Source organism: Tympanuchus pallidicinctus, unplaced genomic scaffold (assembly GCF_026119805.1).
Source record: "Tympanuchus pallidicinctus isolate F22 unplaced genomic scaffold, pur_lepc_1.0 scaffold45, whole genome shotgun sequence".
Lineage (NCBI taxonomy): Eukaryota > Metazoa > Chordata > Aves > Galliformes > Phasianidae > Tympanuchus > Tympanuchus pallidicinctus.
This window is the reverse complement of record NW_026294764.1, coordinates 356,545-374,830: the sequence shown is the minus strand read 5'-3', so window position 1 is coordinate 374,830 and position 18,286 is coordinate 356,545. Positions and strand designations below refer to the sequence as shown.

General features: G+C 49.7%; 1 protein-coding gene across 2 annotated transcripts in view; it reads right to left on the bottom strand.

The window, feature by feature from the left end:
- Nucleotides 1-11,029: 11,029 nt before the first annotated feature.
- The window catches only part of PKP1 (plakophilin 1), a 33,117-nt gene continuing 25,860 nt past the window's right edge, over nt 11,030-18,286 (bottom strand). For both annotated transcript variants that reach the window (XM_052702547.1, XM_052702548.1), the window contains exons 10-14: nt 15,948-16,101; nt 15,265-15,451; nt 12,330-12,414; nt 11,348-11,448; nt 11,030-11,188 (exon numbers count right to left, since the gene is read on the bottom strand). In XM_052702547.1, coding sequence (XP_052558507.1) covers nt 11,377-11,448; nt 12,330-12,414; nt 15,265-15,451; nt 15,948-16,101 — 498 coding nt within the window. In that variant the 3' untranslated portion in view covers nt 11,030-11,188; nt 11,348-11,376. The remainder of the gene's footprint in view (nt 11,189-11,347; nt 11,449-12,329; nt 12,415-15,264; nt 15,452-15,947; nt 16,102-18,286) is intronic.

Sequence of the window (18,286 nt, the reverse complement as noted above, 5' to 3'; positions counted from 1 at the left end):
GATAAACCCAGAAAGAAGCATTTCTCTTTTGGAAAATGGAAAGATGATGCAAAACTCCCAAGTGCCTCTGTCCATGAAGCAGGTGAGGAGCAAGGGGAGCCGCTGCTGTCTGCTATGAGTCCCATCTGTGCATGCAGCACAAACCCAAGATGTTTCATGTAGACGTGGGCTCTCGTGGGTGCAAAGCTTCTCCATTGATCGTTTTTTGCTGTGTGCTGAGACAGAAGTTTTGTAAATCTGTCCCGGTGCTCAGCTTGGATATCAGGAAAAAAATCCCCTCTCAGGAGAAGTGGTGATGCGTTGGCACAGCTGCACGGGGAGGTGGTGCAGTCACTGACCCTGGAGAGGTTCAGAACTGCAGAGAAGTGGCACTGAGGGACGTGGTTGGTGGGCACGGTGGGACGGGCTGGGGTTGGGTTTGAGGATTTCAGAGCTCTTTTCCAACCTTAAGGATTCGATGATTCGATGGAAAGCACGTGGCCGCCTGCCCCAGGGACACGAGGGTGACAGCTGCACCAAGAGCTCACTTGAAGGCACCTGGATCCAGTGGTGAATTTAGCAGTTTTGAAGCAGGATTTGTAATGCCTCAGACAGAACTGGGTTTAATTTTGTCCTCCCTTTTGAGGTTCTGCCCCAGAGGCAGACCAGGGATACTTCCTGGTAGAGATTTATGGAGCATGCAGGAGTTTCCAAGCCAAAATTCTTGGCCTGAAATGTCTACGTTATTGCTGTAGGGCTGGGTCTCTGAGTTCACTTACCCACAGAAGAAAAAAAACGATGTCCTCATCTCTGTTTTGCTTAATGTGTCCCACATTCCCCAAAAGCCAGCGACCTGCAGAAGACACATTCTTGTGGGAGTTTAATGATTTGCCAAAAGCAAGGAATACAAAAGTTGGGACTGAATGCTGCTCTGGTGCCACTCGATTGCAACCAAGCCCACATCTCCATTAAGAGACCCCGGCATGGGTTGTTGTTCCCAAATAATTGGTCTCGAGACAGCAGAAAAAAGGCAGTTTGGCCAACAGTGCCAAGCAGGATGCGCCCTTGTTTGGTGGATGTGCAGAGGGACTGTTAGCTCAGCACTTTTAGTGCACAGCGGCTGCACACACACACAGATGAGGAGGAGGAAGCCACACGGTTGGTTTTGGGGCATTCCTGCGAGGTGTTGCTCTTTTGATGTCAGTGGGGCTTCTCCGGGCTGGGTCCATTCGCAGCACTCACAGCCCTGGAATGTGGCTGGGGATTGGTGTGACCAGTCGGGCCAGTCAACAGATCTTCCTCCAAAATGAATTTTTACTGAAATCTGCAAAGACCTGTTGCAAGTGGGTTGACTCACATGGCTTCTCAGCTCTTAGTCATGAGCTTCTTCTCTGGACAGTTAATTAGTTTGTTCTCATGGAGCGCTTTGAAGATGCAAGGCAGGCTGGGAAAGTGAAGTGTTATTAGCTCATTATCTGCAATCTTTTGTGTGTGTGTGTGTGTGTGACAAAGCAATAAAGTCCGGGTTCAGCCTAAGATGCTTAACAGCACTAAAAAACGAACCATCCACCCAGTTCTGTCCTTATTTCAGTGCAGCTCTTTGCTAACGACACCTCATGGTGCTCATGAATCTCCTTAACCCCAGCCAGGCAGAACAGAGTGGCTTAGCATCAGTACACAGAGTGATGCTACTCCTGGCAGAAGACCCAAAAGCTTGGAATCTGGACCACAGATTTCAATCTACTTCCTATTGGGTTCCATTTGGATGTAGAAGGGGTAAAAGAGCCCAGTGTTGTTTTCTATTCTTTTTTTTTATACCCTAATGTGGGTGTGCTAGGGGTCAAGTTCAGCACCTGAGATCTTGGCATCTCACAGAGCAGCGTGAAGTTAAACAGCCCAGAAGGCAATGTGTGAGATGAATTAGCGTCTGCCTGCACAGAGCAGCTCGTATGCACTGCATTATGTTCAAAGATAAGTGGTAATACTGAAAGTGTTGTTTCTGTGTCTGCAAAGGGCACGCTGGCCAGACAGCTGCCTTGCGCTGTGGAGTGCAATGGACACAACACTGTTTGTGGGCCTGGTCACTAATGGTGTATCTGGCAATTCGGAGATCTTGCCAGAGGCATTTCAAACTCTGGCGTGTGCAGTGATGGTTGCAAAGATCTGTGCTTTCCTGTTTGGGTGCCTGAACTCTTTTGGCCCAGCATTCCCATTGCAATGGCCTCATGTGCAGATTCAGTGGCTTGTTGGATTCAAGACTATCACTGAATGAAAATACCCTTTGCAAAAGTCTGCGGATTCATGGTATCCCTGTTGTTTTGGGCATAAGGTTCCTCATTCAGGTTGGATATTCTGAAAAATTTTTTCTCAGAAAGGGTGGTGAAGCATTGGAATGGGCTTCCCAGGGCAATGGTAGCGACATCATCCCCAGAGGGGTTCCAGAGCTGTGGAGAGGTGGCACTGAGAGTTGGTGGGCATGGTGGGACGGGTTGGGTTTGAATGTGTTTACCTCGGTGGCCTTTTCCAGCAGCAATGATTCGATGGTCCTATGATTTCCATTGACTCTGTGGGTTACCAGCACTGGCTATGTGACTTCCAGTTCTCATTTCCTGTCTGGGTCAGAGCAGCACCAGGAGAATCCAGGCTGGAGAGTCTGCAGCTTTGACAGCCACCAGCTTCTTTGCATTGCTTTACTTCCGACCAGAGACAGCGAAAGCAGCCGCAAATTGCTAAGGAAATCCAGTTAGAAGCCTTTCCATCCAGGGATGAGCAAAACAAACAAAGCCCTGAGCATGAGTCAAAGAGCCCAGCTATTTGCAGTGAAGTCCTCTTAATCCTAGCAATAACAATGCATTACCCTCTGGCATTTGGGTGTTGCTGAGCATGTCAAGTTTTCTCTGTGGGCTTTTTTGTGGAAAAAGGGGAAAGTGAATGCCCTACATAGCTCAGTGACTCCAGGAGATGGGACTTTATGAGAAGGAGGAATGGTGAAGTGGGGGTGGCAAGACAAGGGCTGGGAGCATGCCCATGGTGTGCGACTGCAGAGCTTTGCCACCTGGATGCTGATCTGCTGCTTGTTTCACTCTCATGTCAGAAAGACCCAGGAGATGTGCAGCATCCCATCCTGGCAGCGTAGCGCTAGCTCAGCATGCTAGGAATGAAGGCTGGCCCTTTGCAATACAGTACTCATATGTTTTTGTCCATATGTGCTCATGAAAGATAAAGGATGATGTCTGGGCCACCTAGCTACGTCTGAGCATCACTTATCTTCACCTGGGCCCCTTTAATTGACAGTGGAAATAGAAAATTATTAATTAGCCCCTCCTTCCGTCTCTGTCTTACAATGCATAAACCATGTGGTTTCTCCACTGGCTCTGTGGGGATCCCACAGTGCCTCCGTGTCTAATTTTAAGCTGCCCAGGTGAGGGTGGATTGATCCGAAGAGATTTCTTCTAACAAGGAATGAGCAATAAAGGCCAGGGCGGTAGGGAAATTTTTCAGATGTGGTTGTTTACCTCAGCCAATGGAGACTTTGTGTTTGGCTGCTTAAAAAAATAATGCAAGCAAGCTGTCCTTCAAGCCCTGCAAAGCTGTGGGCAAACAATAGCTGCCATTGCTAGAGGGGAGGAGATGGTGGGTCTGCACTGCTGGCAGCGGGGCATGGGGCAGCCTTGCAGACCCACAAGCATTGGGAAGCTTGTACTGAATAAATTATGCTGGGGGATCCCTCAAGAAGACTTAAAGAAAATGGGGTGTTTTGAACATGAAAACACCTGTGTGCTCTGAAACCACTCATCCTTTTTGAAATGTCAGTGTCTAGCTAAAACATCTCAGACTTGTGCCTTGGAATAAGGATAACCCCTGGCTTCCCTGGTCCAGGCAGAGGACGCTCTTGGTCCTGGGCACTTAGGAAAGGAGCAGCCCTGGGGCATTACGGTTGACCATGAGCCTGCAGTGTGCTCTGGTGGCCAAGAAGGCCAGTGGTACCCTGGGGTGCATCACAAAGAGTGTGGCCAGCAGGGAGGTGGGGGGCCTGGAGCATCTCCCTTATGGGCAAAGGCTGAGAGCCCCGGGGCTGTTCAGCCTGGGACACAGAAGGCTGAGAGGGGAAATTCCACAAGGAAAAAATACTGTGAAAAACTCAATTGGTTCTCATGATCCCAGCAGCTGCTGTGCAGGCTAATTCAGTGCACAGCTTTACCCCTTTTCTACCTGCAGCTCCACGGGCTGCAGCGCTGTCTCCGACTTTCCTGGGGTGCTGTAAGCTCTGCTCCTCCTGCCCTGGGCGAGGTGGGGCTCTGAATTGCTGTGTGCCGTTGGTTTTCTCACGGTTCCTGAGCCCTGCAGGGACGCTGCTGCTTCACCCAGGTTCCTGGGGCAGGAAAGAGGTGGGTGTGGGTTTTGCTCTGTGCACCAGTCACTGTTTGGATAGCATAAACACTTACCTGTGTTCTCGCCTCCCTCTTTAACCCTTAGCTTCTCACAGGAAATAATTTTGATGCTGTTTCTGGATTGTGCTTGGGAAAAGAGAAAAAAAAAAAGAAAATAAGCAAGATGGGGACAGCCAGGATGTCATTGCACAGACAGAAATAACAGAGATGTGCTGCAGCCTGGGAAAGCCAAAGTCTCTCTGTGATCCCACCCATGGTCCCTCTGTGATGCTGAATCATCACCCTCACCTCCATGGGCTGCTCCTCCTTCCCTGCAAGGAAGTGAGAATCAGTTTCCAAGCGGGTGAAACGCTGCAGAAAAGCTCAGGGTGGGGCTCAAAGGCACTCAAAGGGAGAATCTCACATTTTCCTTTTTTTTTTTTTTTTTAGCTCTTTCAGCTCTGCTGATGTGAGACTGATTTTCCTGTTCTGCCATGAAGGATCGGAGCAAGAGTTACCCATCTTGTGAGATAAAGAGACTTCCAGGGAAAGAATAGAGAAAGTAGGAGGGAAAGCAACAAGATGTGCGAAGCAAATCCCTGCTGTGCTTCGTTGTGCAGCCTGGGTCATCCCTCAGACTGAAACTTGGCCTCAGGACCCAAAAGCAGCCACTGTTATTGCCTGAGCTCAGATCTGTTAGGTGAGAACTTGCAGTGCTCTTGTGAGGCTCCTTGAGAAGGGAAAGGAGGGAGGAACTCTGCTTCTATGGGAAAGTATTTGGGTTTTGGAGTGCCAGGGCTCCCAAAAGCGCTACCATTTCTGGAAATCTCTACCGGCTCTTTTTCCATTGCATTGCTCTGGGAGGCCAGGCACAACTGTGCAGGGTATTGCTCTGGCTTTGCTCCCCATTCGGAACTAGATGATCTTTGAGGTCTCTTCCAGCCCAAATCATTCTATTCTATAGTGATTCTATGATTACATTTGCAGAATTGATCCACAGGTACCGGAGGCACCAGGCTCGGGCAGGACTCCTGCTTTGCTCCAGGTATGGCAGCACTGAGCTGCTCAAGCAGAGCTCAGCTGTGCCCACCTCACAGCTCTGCGACAGCTGGGATCCCAGCCAGGACCTGCAGCACTGGCAGAAGCATTGCTCAGGACCTGTTGTGGTGTTTGCCCACTCAGTGTGAGATTTCCAAGGCTCAGGAGGCTGCACCAGAAACTGGAAGAGCATCACTGAGGCCTGGATGGATGGAGGACACTCAGTGCAAAAAGCCATCACATGGCTTGGGTTGGAAAGCACCTTCATGCCCATATCATTCCACCCCTGCAGTGGACTGGCTGCTCCCACCAGTTCAGGCTGCCCAGAGTCCCATCCGTGGCCTTCAGCACCTTTGGGGATGGGGCACCCACAGCTCTGAGCAAAACACCAAAAAGGGGCTGAGTGCCATCCTGCATAGAGAACAACTTCTGTCGCAGTGAGATTGCATCTGCAAGGAGACGCAGCTGTGGGAAGGATACAAATGAGGGTTATGTGATAGAGGAGCACAAAGCTGCACACGTTGCAGGGAAGGAAAATAGGGGATGAGTCACTGCACCTCACACGGCACTCATGCTCTCCCTGACCCCCGGCTCCCACAGTGGGGATGCCCTGGAGCAGGGGTGTGTGAGTGCTGTAGGGCCATGGTCTGCAGGTGCCGTGCATACACTGAAGCTGTTCTGCATGCACCGGGCCCGTATGGAGCAGGGTTTCTGGGTACAGGATACCCGTGTCCTGGAGGAGCGTGCCACGTGGGACTGGGATGCCACAGCGGTGCCTCTGCTTGGGGAAACCAAGATAGGGGAGCTCTGTTGTGCTCCAGCATGGGGTGGTGGCACCACCGGGTCATTTGTGCTGTTGTGAGGTGTGGATGAGGCTCGGTGTGCTCTGCAGTGTGATCTCTGGGCTGTTTAATGAGCCCAAATTGGGCTTTTGGAGATGACCTGGGGCAGTGGAGCATTTTGGGGGAAGCCTGGGATCTGTGGGGAACACATCCCACAGGCCTGAGAACGCTCTGAGCACAACAGTGTGTATCTACAAGATTCCCTGCTGCAACGCTATGGAAAGCCCAGCAATGGCAGCAGAACAGCAAGATCCTAGAGCTGCAGCAAGGGAAGATTTGCTCAAATGCAACAGCTGCAGGCACAGAAATAAAGGAAAGCAGCTGCTTACCTTCAGAAGGCCTCAGATATGCAGGGATCTCCAGTGAAATGCCCTCATCTCCACTGCCAACCCCTAAATGAGTTCTGGGAAGGGATGCATCCTGGCTCCACTCCGTCCAGTCAGCTGCACTGCACGCACCTGAGCTCCCCTGGGTTGGCCCTGCCTTCCCACCAGTGCTCCATCTCTGCTTCAATCCCTGACTTAGCATTGCCACTACACCTGCCTGAAAATGAGCTTCTTTTGTGTGCTTGTATGAAGGATACTGGTCCCAAATGGAAGCATTTTCAAGATTCACTTTATACGCTTCAAATGGATGGAGAGAGACCCAAACACTGGGTAATGCATCATGTAGAAGACTATTTGCTCTTGTAGCCTGTAACCTATATGACTGGACTCAGCTGTGCCTGCAGGTGCTGTTTGTACCTGAAAAAGCTGTGGAATGGACACCATCACTACATGTGGTACTGACAATTAATCCTCTCAAGGAGTTCTGGATACGTTGTTTCAGAAGGGCTTTTATAAGGCAATTACTGAGGCACTCCATCCAAAACCAACTGGAAACGTGCCTGCTGCACTATGGCCTAGAAGCAGCTTGAGTAAGGAATGATGGTGGTTGCCAATGCAATTTTGGTTTCTAAGTGTTGGTGTGTGAGATCCATCCAAGACTGATTAAGAAGTTTGGGTTTCGGGGCTTTGCCTTTGAGCTGCGTCCCCTGCTGTCCTCCCACCCCTCAGAGGTCTCGGCACAGGGTGCTTCCAGAGGGGAGCTCTGAGCATGGCAGGATGTCCTCCCCTTTTCCTGAGCATGGATTTGCAGGATGTGCCATGCCTGTCTGATAGCTACGAATCCTCTTGTAAGATACTGGTCAGGGCTGAGCATCATTCCTAAGCCGTGCCACGAGTAAACAAACTAAACACGCTTTGTAGCTGAGATCACCTTCCCTTTGGCAGGTTTCCTCTTTGAAGAGCCATCTTATGGAGATCAAGAGAGTGCTGCTTCCTGGCTGGCTTTGAGCTCCCCAGCTTGGAGAGCACTGTGTCTTCTGTGGGTCCCTTAATCCCCATACCAGGTTACAGCTGCTGCAGGATGCAAAGCAGAGACCAAACTCTTCAGTGCTGCTGACAGCAGTTCCTTGGAGCAGGCTGGGAAATCCCCAGAGCAGCCTTGAATTTGCTCCTGATTAGCATGAAGAATCCACACATCTCCGTGTGCCTGAGGACTAAAGGTGATGTTTGTGTGTGAAACTCCAATGAACTGGAGACCAATAAGGAATGGGTGCTAAATGACACAGAGACACCAGCATAGAAAAGTGCTGGTGATGCATTTGGGGTGAAATAATCTTAGCATATGCAAACGATGGCCTTAGAGTGACCACAACTGCTTGGAGGGAACTCCAGGCTCCCATCCCAGTGACACCCAAGTGGTGAAATCAACAGATAGACCTCCATAGACTGCAGTGGTAACTGATGGTGACTCCCCAAGAAAGCTCACAGCCAGACAACCAAAATAAATCCATGTGCAACAACTGGCTTGAAGAAATTCCAGCAACTTTTATTGATTCCAGCTTTTCCAATGAAGCAAATACATACAGTACAGCCAAAACAAAACTCTGATACGTTATTCTCACATACCTATATCTTACAGAATACACTGTATAGCTATGGACTGGCAGGCTCGGGTGGTCTCAAACTGCTGTGTGGTCAGAGAGGAATAAAACTGCCTTCTGCCTTTCATGCAGTCCATGAGGCTTCTGAAATGCTGGGGTGGGTTGGATTGTACATACACGAAACAAATAAAGCATTTAAGAGAAAACAGGCCAAAAAGCTCTGCTAAGCCCAGGACAAACAAGCGTGGTATTTATTTACATGGTTGTGTGTCCTGCGCACAAATCAAGCCCCAATTGCTCTTATTCTGCTGCTGGCAGAGATCAGGGTGCTGCTCGCTGTGGTCCTTCCCTCTTCAGTAGTTCTCCATCACTCCAACCCATGCCCTGCAGACCTGCCCCAGCTGTATCCCTGCAGATCCACCCTGCCTTGCCTTTTACACAGGGAAAAAACAGGAAAACAGCTCAGCAAGGAGCATATCTCAGCTAAAGATCTGCCTCTATGAAGCAATGTCTCCCTTGAAGGAAGAAGATTGGTGGAAAAAAGTGAAAGCAGCATCCCGGTGCTGAGCTCTGCCCCTGGGAGAAGTGTAGTTTGGAAAAGAAGGTCCCCAGACCGCTGGGTATGAGCAACAGCAGAGGTTTTCCTTACACTGCCAGACATCAGCATCACTTCACCTACGTAGGTAGAGTCTGTAGTCCAGATTTAACACAGAGAGACCGAGAGGGAAATAGAGATGAGTATCAGAGAGTTTCCTAGGGGGGAAAAAGAGCTGCAAAGAGCCCAGGGGTGTCAGAGGGGCCGCAGCTCAGCCCTGCTCTCCTGGGTCGGCTGTATTCTGAGGTATGAGAGCAGCAACCTGCAGCACTGTAGGGAAACTGAGGCTGGAGGGAGCTCCCAGCTCAGGGCAGAGAGAGCATCCAGGGCTGTGTGCAGCCAAGAGCTGAAGATCAGCTTCACTGCAGGACAGTTGGACCAGATGACCTTCAAAGGTCCCTTCCAGCTCCAGCAATTCCGTGATTCTATATGAGATCTCCAAGGATGGAGACAGTTTTAATTTGTGTCGTTTGGTCAGCTTTGCTGTACGTCATTGACACTGATGGGAACGATGCATCCAATCCTCTGAGCTCAGTACTTTGTAACGAAACCTCCAGGACTTGTAAATTTAATTGTGGGATGATTACTGCAGCTCTTTGTGCCTAACATAGTGCTGCTGTAAATTGCATTACCGGTGAAAGCAGCAGCACTGCTTTAGAATAAAGCTCAAATAACAGTCAATTAGAATGAATTTCCTCAATATTCCATCATTACATTTTGCAGTTAGCTTTCCCAATTAATTTTACAGGGAAAAACATTAGCTCCCAGGACTTCTGCCTAACGTGTAATTACAGGAACAAATCTGAATGCAAAATTGCACGCAGCGTAATCCTAAAGCCAAACTGCAACAACCCTTCCTGCGGACACTGCAGCCTTTCTGGACGTCCATAGAGTTGGGTCCTGCCAAAAACGTTCTGAACCATGAAATGAGGGCATGCACCAGCTATGCAACAGCTGGCAGCCGTGGTGAGGGCATGCCCACAGGCCTGGGCTCCTCCGCTGCTGTTTAAATGCTCCTGAAACTGTCCTACCGGATTCGCCTGGTTCCAGCTCTCCACTTCAAAGGTGCTTTTTGCTCTTTCATTTGGCTGGGAGCTCCGCACAGAAAGCTCTCGACTGAACGTGGGTGAATGCAAGCAAATAGCTGTTGCTCATTAAAGTGCACAAGGCTGAGCCGCCCTTTGCAGGCCAAGAGAGAAGCGGCTGGGGCTCCTCTGCTCTGCGCCCTGTGCTCTGAGTGGGGATGATGCTGCCCAGAGCAGAGCTGAAGTCACCCTGCCAGGTCGATGGGATGTGCCAGCTGTCACCAAGCGAGGAGCTGAACCCTCCTGAACCCTGCAAACACCAGACTGCTTCTCCCTGCCCAGACTCAGCTCTGTAACCCATCCTTCCCAAGCGCCTCCTGCACCCTCCACATCTGCACATCTCTGTGCCCCTGCAGTGCATCCTCTGCTGATCCTCCCCCTGTGCCTCCGAGCTCACATTTCTCACATGCTTTTCCATTTTTGCTATTTCATTACATTGCTTGGTACAAACAAAGCCTGATGACGAAGGATCCACATCCCTCACTCTTGGCACTCAGTGATGCTGGGCAAAGCCAGCTCCTCCTCCTGGCTCCAGCTTCCCAAAAGCCGTATTTCTCCACACCTGGTCCCATGGCTGCATTGTTCCAGTGCCCAGTGATTGATTTGGCACCTGGTGAGACCGTGCTCTGTGTTAGCACTGTCCATACAGCTTCAGAGAGCAGTTGCTGAGTGCCAGGGGAGAATCAGCAGCCAACAATTTGCTTCTGGAGATAAAGAGTTTAGGTGACAGGAGAGGAAATACTAATAACTATGAGAGCTCATAGGAGAAGAAAAATCAGAAGCAGGAAAGAAGCCCATGTTCGTAACTGTTAGGAAGAAGCAGCCTTTTTAAAGAAGAGTTCTGTGTGTATCTGTTGATAACAGCCATATGCAACGTGGGGACAACATCGAACCGGCAATTTTTGCACTTCTGGGTGAAAATGGGTTGTGACAAGAATTTGGTGCGGCAGCATTTGTTGCATGGATCGGGTGGGATTTGTCTTACGCGCGAGGGGCTGAAACTGCACAGCTGACACTGAGTTTTGGTGGGGACTCAGCCCTGCTCGCCAGGTGTGAGCGTTGGCCGCATGCACACCACAGCAACGTGGGCATAGTTACACAGAAACACTCTTTGCAAAAAAATAAAAATATTGACATCAAGAAACTATAACCTCCATGAAAGTCCCTTCTCCCCCTCCCACCCCCCTCCCAAAAAAAAGAAGAGAATGCTTAAAAATATCAGTACGATCCACATGAAATCCGTATGTTTGGTTTGCTTTACAGTTGAGTTTAACTCACAGGCACTCCACATCTTTAACATCCTAAGGAGCTGTGAACGGGTTGTGTTCCTGGAGATGAACCAATTCCAATCTCTGAAAAAAAAACAAAGAAAAAGAGAGACCCAGATATTAAAGCATTGATGATATCATTTCTTTTCATCCATACCCAACTTTCAGTCTTTTCCCTCGCCCTGTCCCCAGTTTCTGTGCCCCCATGCCACCCTTCCCCATGGATGAGGGCCCCATTCTCACCTGCAGCCCAAATGTGTGTGGAGAGGCTCCTAAAATCTGGAAGGAAGAGTCCTGAAGGTCGTCCCAGCTAAAGATCCCATCATGTTCTTATCAAATCCTTGCTGAAAAAGCAGGTGGATGTGGAGAGCAGTGAATGTGCATTGCTTTCAGAATGGATAGCTATCAACTGCTGAGGAAGACCCCCCCCCTGGCCAATTCAAAAGCATCCTTATAAAGCGTGCCCCATTCTCAGACTCCTCCACTCTCTTCATGTCCTCAACACATGAGTGGTCACCTTCATGGATGGACCTTCTCGGATGAACCTCCCTTTTCTGCTGGGCTCCTCCAGCTCTACCAGGAGAAATCTTCCCTTGGTCCTTTACTGAATGTTAGTTCATCTTATTGCCCATCCTGGAAAAATGGCACTGATACATGCATGGTGCATCTCTGCTTGCTGACTCCCACCCTGATGTGCACCCAGTGCAACGACCACCTGCAGGAGCACCTGCACGACCCAGTCCCACCAAAACGAGTGGGCAGCACCAGTGCAAAGCTACACCAGCTCCCACGGAGAAAGTCCCTCACCGTTAAGAGAAGAACAATATTCAGGCTCTCTCTGCCTTCCTGCCCCTGGGGAATTCCCCTTTGTGGATGTTACTCCTTCTCTTTAATTTAGCCATTTGCTCTGTGCAGGTGCTGCTGTTGGTGAGCTGGAAAAACCCATCTGGTTCAAAGCGAGCCACAGGGCTGGGATCTGGCTCTGCGCCCTGACTCTCCAGCACTTCTGCAGTTTCTGTTGCGGGGTGTAAAATAAATCCTAAATATTCCTCTTAGGGGCTGTAGAGGTTATTCTGACTATAGAGGTGATGTGACCACAGGGTAGGGCTACGGGTGCAGAAGAAAGTGGGAGAAAAGAGAGAAGGAACCTCACAAAGATCTCTGCAACCTCGTGGAGTGTTGTGGGGCTGTGCCACCAGCCAAAATGCAGAGGTGTTCTCCTTACCTGCTTGAGCACACTCTGGAGCTCCCTGTTCGACCAAAGGTCTGTCAGGAGGAGGCGAGCAGCTTCAGCTGCTTTTGGACAGGAGCTGGGAAGACGAAAGCAACATTGAGGAGTTATGGACAGCCACAAAGCAGCACCAGGAGCCACCTCCAGCCGGGCATTCGCTGGCTTGACAGATGACTGCCAATGAAATCCCAGAACCATCAGTACTCCCAGTTGGAAGGGACCCATCGTTGAGTCCAACCCTTCGTTGCTCCCCCAGCAATGTTACGTGACAACATGCCCTGGGACCAGAACAGAACGAGCAGGAAGGGAAGGTCAGAGCTGAAGAACGGAGCTGAAAAAGTGCTTCTGGAGTGTGAAATTTGGGAGGGTGAGGAAGTGAAGTGGTGCCAATGTGGGCTCCATGGGGACGCTGTGGGCGAATCCCTCAGGAGGGCAGCACAGGGAAAGGCTCTGCGCTCACAATAACAACTGTAACCAGAAGTCCTTGCTCAGCACAAGTTAATAGATACTTGCTCACGTAACAGCTCCGAAACCATGAGTCATAACAGTATCTTCTATAATTCTGGAACATTTCATATGACAACCCAGATCTAAACCTCAGTGCCAGCTGTTATCGCTGCTCCTGATCTGCTGGACCATGTCCTGCCTTTGGGAGAGTGCTGAGCCCTGCGACAGCCCCAGCCTGTCCCAGTCACGGGGAGCAGGATCAGACCTCCCTGGCTGCCAGCATGGTACAGCTCCATAAAGCCACCGTCCCTGGAAGGCTTTCAAGAAGAGGGTAGATGTGGCACTGAGGGACGTGGTTGGTGGGCATAGCGGGGATGAGCTGGGGTTGAACTTGGGGACCTTAGAGCTCTCTTCCAACTTCAGTGATTCTATGGTCCTCTGCTTCTACCAAAATGCGTCCTCCAAACATTGCACTGGGCTGATGAGAAATGGGGCTGGCAGTGTGGGAGCTGCAAGCTTCATCCTGTGAGCGTGAAAACCCAATGAGCAAATCCAGGGCATTTCCCTAAAAGACGCAACAGATGATACCAAAATCTTCCAGCCTACAAGAAATGACCACACTCAATCTGGTCGGAATGACCGCATGGGAGATGCAGATCGTGTTGCTGGCACTGCCTGGAGGACTGGAAGAGCAGCACACAGCAAGAAATTCTTGAGCAATGCTTTGGGCCAAGAGAAGGAGCTTTCATTGCAAAATGGTTCCTCTGGTTATAACCATCCCATACTCTGTCATCAGAATGACCACACTTAGAAAAATGTTGTGGCTGAAAATTATAATCTGGCCAAACAGCCATTGAAAGCAATGAACTCAGAGGTATTTAGGATATGCAGTATTTTGCTAACTTGGATTGAAAATAACAGCGTGAGCACACGCCATCATCACTATGAAGGCTGTGTCATAGAGGAGGATATATGCAGGAGACTGAGACAATTATCTAATTGGATGCAACAGGAAGGAGAAGAAACCACAGCAATCAGATAAAGTGTGGAACTGTTTATGCCTTTCACTGAGAATACACCAGCATGGAGCATCAGGGGAAGGGAGCCCAATTCTGAGGGGTGCTGGTTGGTGTCTGGGAGGAATGTGGGAAGGGAAAGCGTCCATAACTCAGCTGCAGCCTGCGAGTTATGTCTAAAATGTGACTACAAGAGTGTCTGCAGGGAAACTGAGGCAAACCAACAGAGAAAGCCCCACAAAATGCTCACAGTGCTCCCCATGGCGATTTGGTCACCGCTGGGATGTTCTGTGCTTTCTATTTCTGCTGGCTGTGAGGCTGGGAAAGGGGAATCCAGCAGCGATTTGGGGAGCATGGGGTCTGCGTCCAGCATCGCCAGCAGCCCTACAGGAGCTGTCGGGTCCAGTTACTGCCATCAGGGAATGTGAGGCTCTTTCTGACATAAGAATAGACAAATGCTACCCTGAAATTTCCCGTTTGCCTTCAGAGAAGTACAGGGAAGTGGGTAAAGTTAGCTCCAATGTTCAGAAGGGACATGGCTTCCATATCTGGAAACAGTTCAAACTCACATGGGAGTTTCTCAGGAGGAATTTGTGACACCGTCAGGAGAAATACATTGAAGACTTCTCTGGAGTTCAGTAACTCTCACAGTTAGTGAGTCACTGGAAACAAAGCTCATCATGCTGAACAGCCCAGGCAATTTCTGTACGCATGGCCCTGGTTGTGCAACGCTCTGCTGAAGCAGTAATGAGCTGAAGACTGGTCCGAGGGAGCCCAAGCGGGACTTCAGGCAGAAGTTAATGCCATCCATAACAATGAAGACTTAGAAGAGGGCAGGGTTTGGTGTTAATTGAGCTTGTTGCAGAGTGGAAGCATATAAAAGCAGTGAAGTGACTGATATTTGTTGGCTGAGGCCCAACCTAAACAGAGAAGCCACTGGTAATGACTGAGAATCTCCTTGCTGCCATAGAACAAGAGGTAAATTGTAAGTGGTTTGTCAAAAGATGATGGAGAAGGCCTGTGAATGTCTTCTCATAACAGAAAACAATAGGCTGCTTGCACAAGGTATTTCAAAGCCAGATGGGAGGAGAGATGAGAGTCTTGGAATGGAGATATGGTCAAAGACTGTAAACTGCAATTTGGCCAGAAATGAGCACGCAGTTCGGCAGGAGTTGACAAGCTTTTGCACGGGGCTGTAAAGGGTACAGAACTCAAACCATTCCCACAAGGAAAAGTGGCTAAATCTGCTGAGACCGCTCAGCTGTTGAAGTTCATGGAGTACAGATGAGGAAACCAGAGGACCTACGTATAAAATCTGTATACGCCTCATCACAGCTGTGTTTTGGCCATTTGTGGCGAGCGCTCCAACCAAAAGATGAACCAACGTGAACATTCAAGCCAAGCACAACCCCAGTAGAGCAGCAAATTTCCTGAGACCCTCTCCATGCCTTCTGCCCCAGACTCACCCATTTCGGCACAGGCTTACTACATTATTGAGCATGTTGCTTGTCAAGTAACACTTTCCCAGGTGTGGGTTGGACATGATGAGGTTCCTCAGAGTGTAACAAGCTGATGTCATGATCTCGCCATAGCTGTTGGTATTTCCAGACTGGAATGACAGGAGACGTGATACATCTGGGAGCACCTGGTGAGCTGAAGAGGCGGAATGTTCCAATCAACACTTAAGTAAACTCAGCACAGGTGGATGAAATGATTTGTGTTAGCATTATTCAGCACAAGAATGCAGCGTTATTCCCCAAAGGAGGCACTAATAGTGCTGGATGATATCAGCACGGCAGCTTTAGTTGGTTTCCAGAACTACGGTGAGGACCTCTGGAAAGGTAATGATTTGGGTCAAGTCTGGCTCAGCTCCCCAAATGCTATCATCTGCACTGCATCCTCCCAACCCTGCAGATTCATCATTACCCATTCAGCACACCGTCTGCTTGTAAGGCTGAGAGAGCATGCATTGTGTTAAGCCTGCTTATATCACCTGTAATGGTCCTTTCACCAGAACAAATGACACCATTTGCCCAGTGTGGGAGCTTGGCTGAGTCCTATTACAGGGTTTATAAAGTGAGGAGAGCAGATATTAGGGAGGTAGAAACTAGACATGGTACTGAACTCTGCTGTGGTGGAAATGGCTTACCCATGGTTTTGTGCAGGATAGGATGTCGGGACATGTTGCTCAGCAAAGAAGCACCAGACCGGACAACTTCGGAGCTGTTGGACTGCAGGAGCCGTGCGATGCGAGGCAAACCTTTTTCCTTCACCCCAATCAATTGGCTCATGGCATTGGACATCTAAGAGACAGAACAGCAACGTCTCATGACTTCCAGTGCTGGAAGAATGCACCTGCAACCATGTGCAGGTCTGGACACACGTGGCCATACTACAAAACAAGCACACTTTCTCCTGCCTTAATCCCACCTACTTTGTCATTTACTCCTCCATAAGTCAGCCTCTCATCCTCTGTCATATGGCAGGGATTTCTGTCCTCTTTCTAGAGGCCTGAGGGATCTCCTAACCAATATTCTCAACTGATGGAGAAATTTTACCTTTCATGTCCACTTGCCCTTGCTCAGCTCCCTGCCATGCCACAACTAATAGTCTGCTTTGGAATAGAAATGGCTAATGACACCTCTAAATAATGAGCTGAAGGACAAAAATAAACATCTTGGAACCTGATTTCATGTTTGCTTACGTAAGTCTAGAAGATCTTAGGGCGTAGCCAATGCAGCTGAATGCTCTGGACTTTGAAGCACATACCATTGATAAATTGCCCACTTATTAATAGAGTTTAATCTGAACTCAGCTACACACCATTAGATATCATCACACTGCTGGAGTGACACACATCCATCAGCAGTGAAGTGGAGATGGAGGGAACAGGCTGGGAGGCACCCCATTGCGTGGGCTGACACCCAATGTCCCTCCTGTGTGCCAGGAGACACATGCACTGCATTATAGATCCACGCCAGCAACTGAGATGTGTACAGCTGAGGCTGAGGAGAGTTCATAGTCCTCCTATAACAGCTAAAGGGCTATAGTAAGCTTTGCAAGCTTCTCCTCTGTTTCTCTCTCCTTTAAGCACCAACAAATGCAGCAATCCACCCCAATTCCAGCTCTGAGACGGAACAAAAACTATGAGAGAAGACCCTAATGTACACCCAGGTCTGTTCCAACCATCCTATTCCAGAAGGCTGAAACAAGTTATCTCAGTGCTGCTGGGGCAATTCTTTGTTTTCTTTCCCAGCCCCCAAGAAGCCACTCTTGACTGATGAAAGCCTTTTTATTTCCATGGAGCAAATAGCTCCACATCTTTGATTAAATCTACCCATATTGAGACAACCTCCATCCTCGTTGTTAGCGAGGCAGTTTAGTTAAACCAGAAGAAAAAAACCCAAAGTATTTCACATTGAAAGGCTCGTAACCCAAAAGAAAGCCTTGGAACCGAAGCTCCCAGCAGGTCAGAGCTGTTAATGCCATCCAGCAAATGAATCACACCAAGCTGCTGGGTGGAACGCCCCGCACACGTGACACACCTCTCCTACGTACAAAATAATTACCCCTTATCTCCCTCGCCATCTTATTTAAATTAGAATTGATGAAGTTTGACACAAACAGACAAGTCGAGGTTTGCCCACGTGAGCGCAGCCTGTGGGGACATGCAGCAACACTGGGCACTGCAACTCGCCGTGCTCCAGCCCCTGCAACGCCCGCAGCATCACAGCCTGCGTCACCTTCGTGCTTCCATACTGAGGTGTCTATAGGACATCTGTGAGGGTAATTCCACCAGCAGTTGTGATGTGACCACAACCCACAGCACAACCCACCCCGTGATTCCGGCCTCCTTTCGCTTCAAACACACACGCAGGCAGTGTGTGCACATCCTTCCTCTCTCCTGTGAATGACACCTGGCCACAAGTGTACATCTGGAGTCACTGGTGTCTTGCAGGGAGGGTGCCACTACCAACAGATGTTGGTGTTACAACCAAGAGTGGAAATCGTACGATTGTAGAATCAGAACGGTTTGAGTTGGAAGGGGCCCTCAGAGGCCATCTGGTCCCGTTCCCTGCCGTGCATGGGACACCCTCAGCCCCAGCAGTGCTCACAGCCCTGCCCTCGGGGGGCTGCAGGGATGGGGCAGCGCCGCCTCTCTGTGCAGCGCCTCACCACCCTGACAGCAAAGAGCTTTTTCCTTATATCCAATTTGAATCTCCACTCTTTTAGTTTGAAATCACCTCCCCTTGTCCCATCACACAGGCACTGCTATGGTGTCTGTCCCTTTCCCCTTTCAGATCCTGAAACCTGGAGGAGCTCCTGGAAAGGCACACGGACCCGGGATAAATCCTTGGAGTGCTGACTTTAGCCTCTGCAAGGACTCATCTTTGGCTTTTATAAGCACCTGAGCTGCATCATCAAGTGTGGAAAGCCCTGCAATACTGCCCTGAGGTTGAAGGAGGCCATTTCTGCTCCTGACCGCTG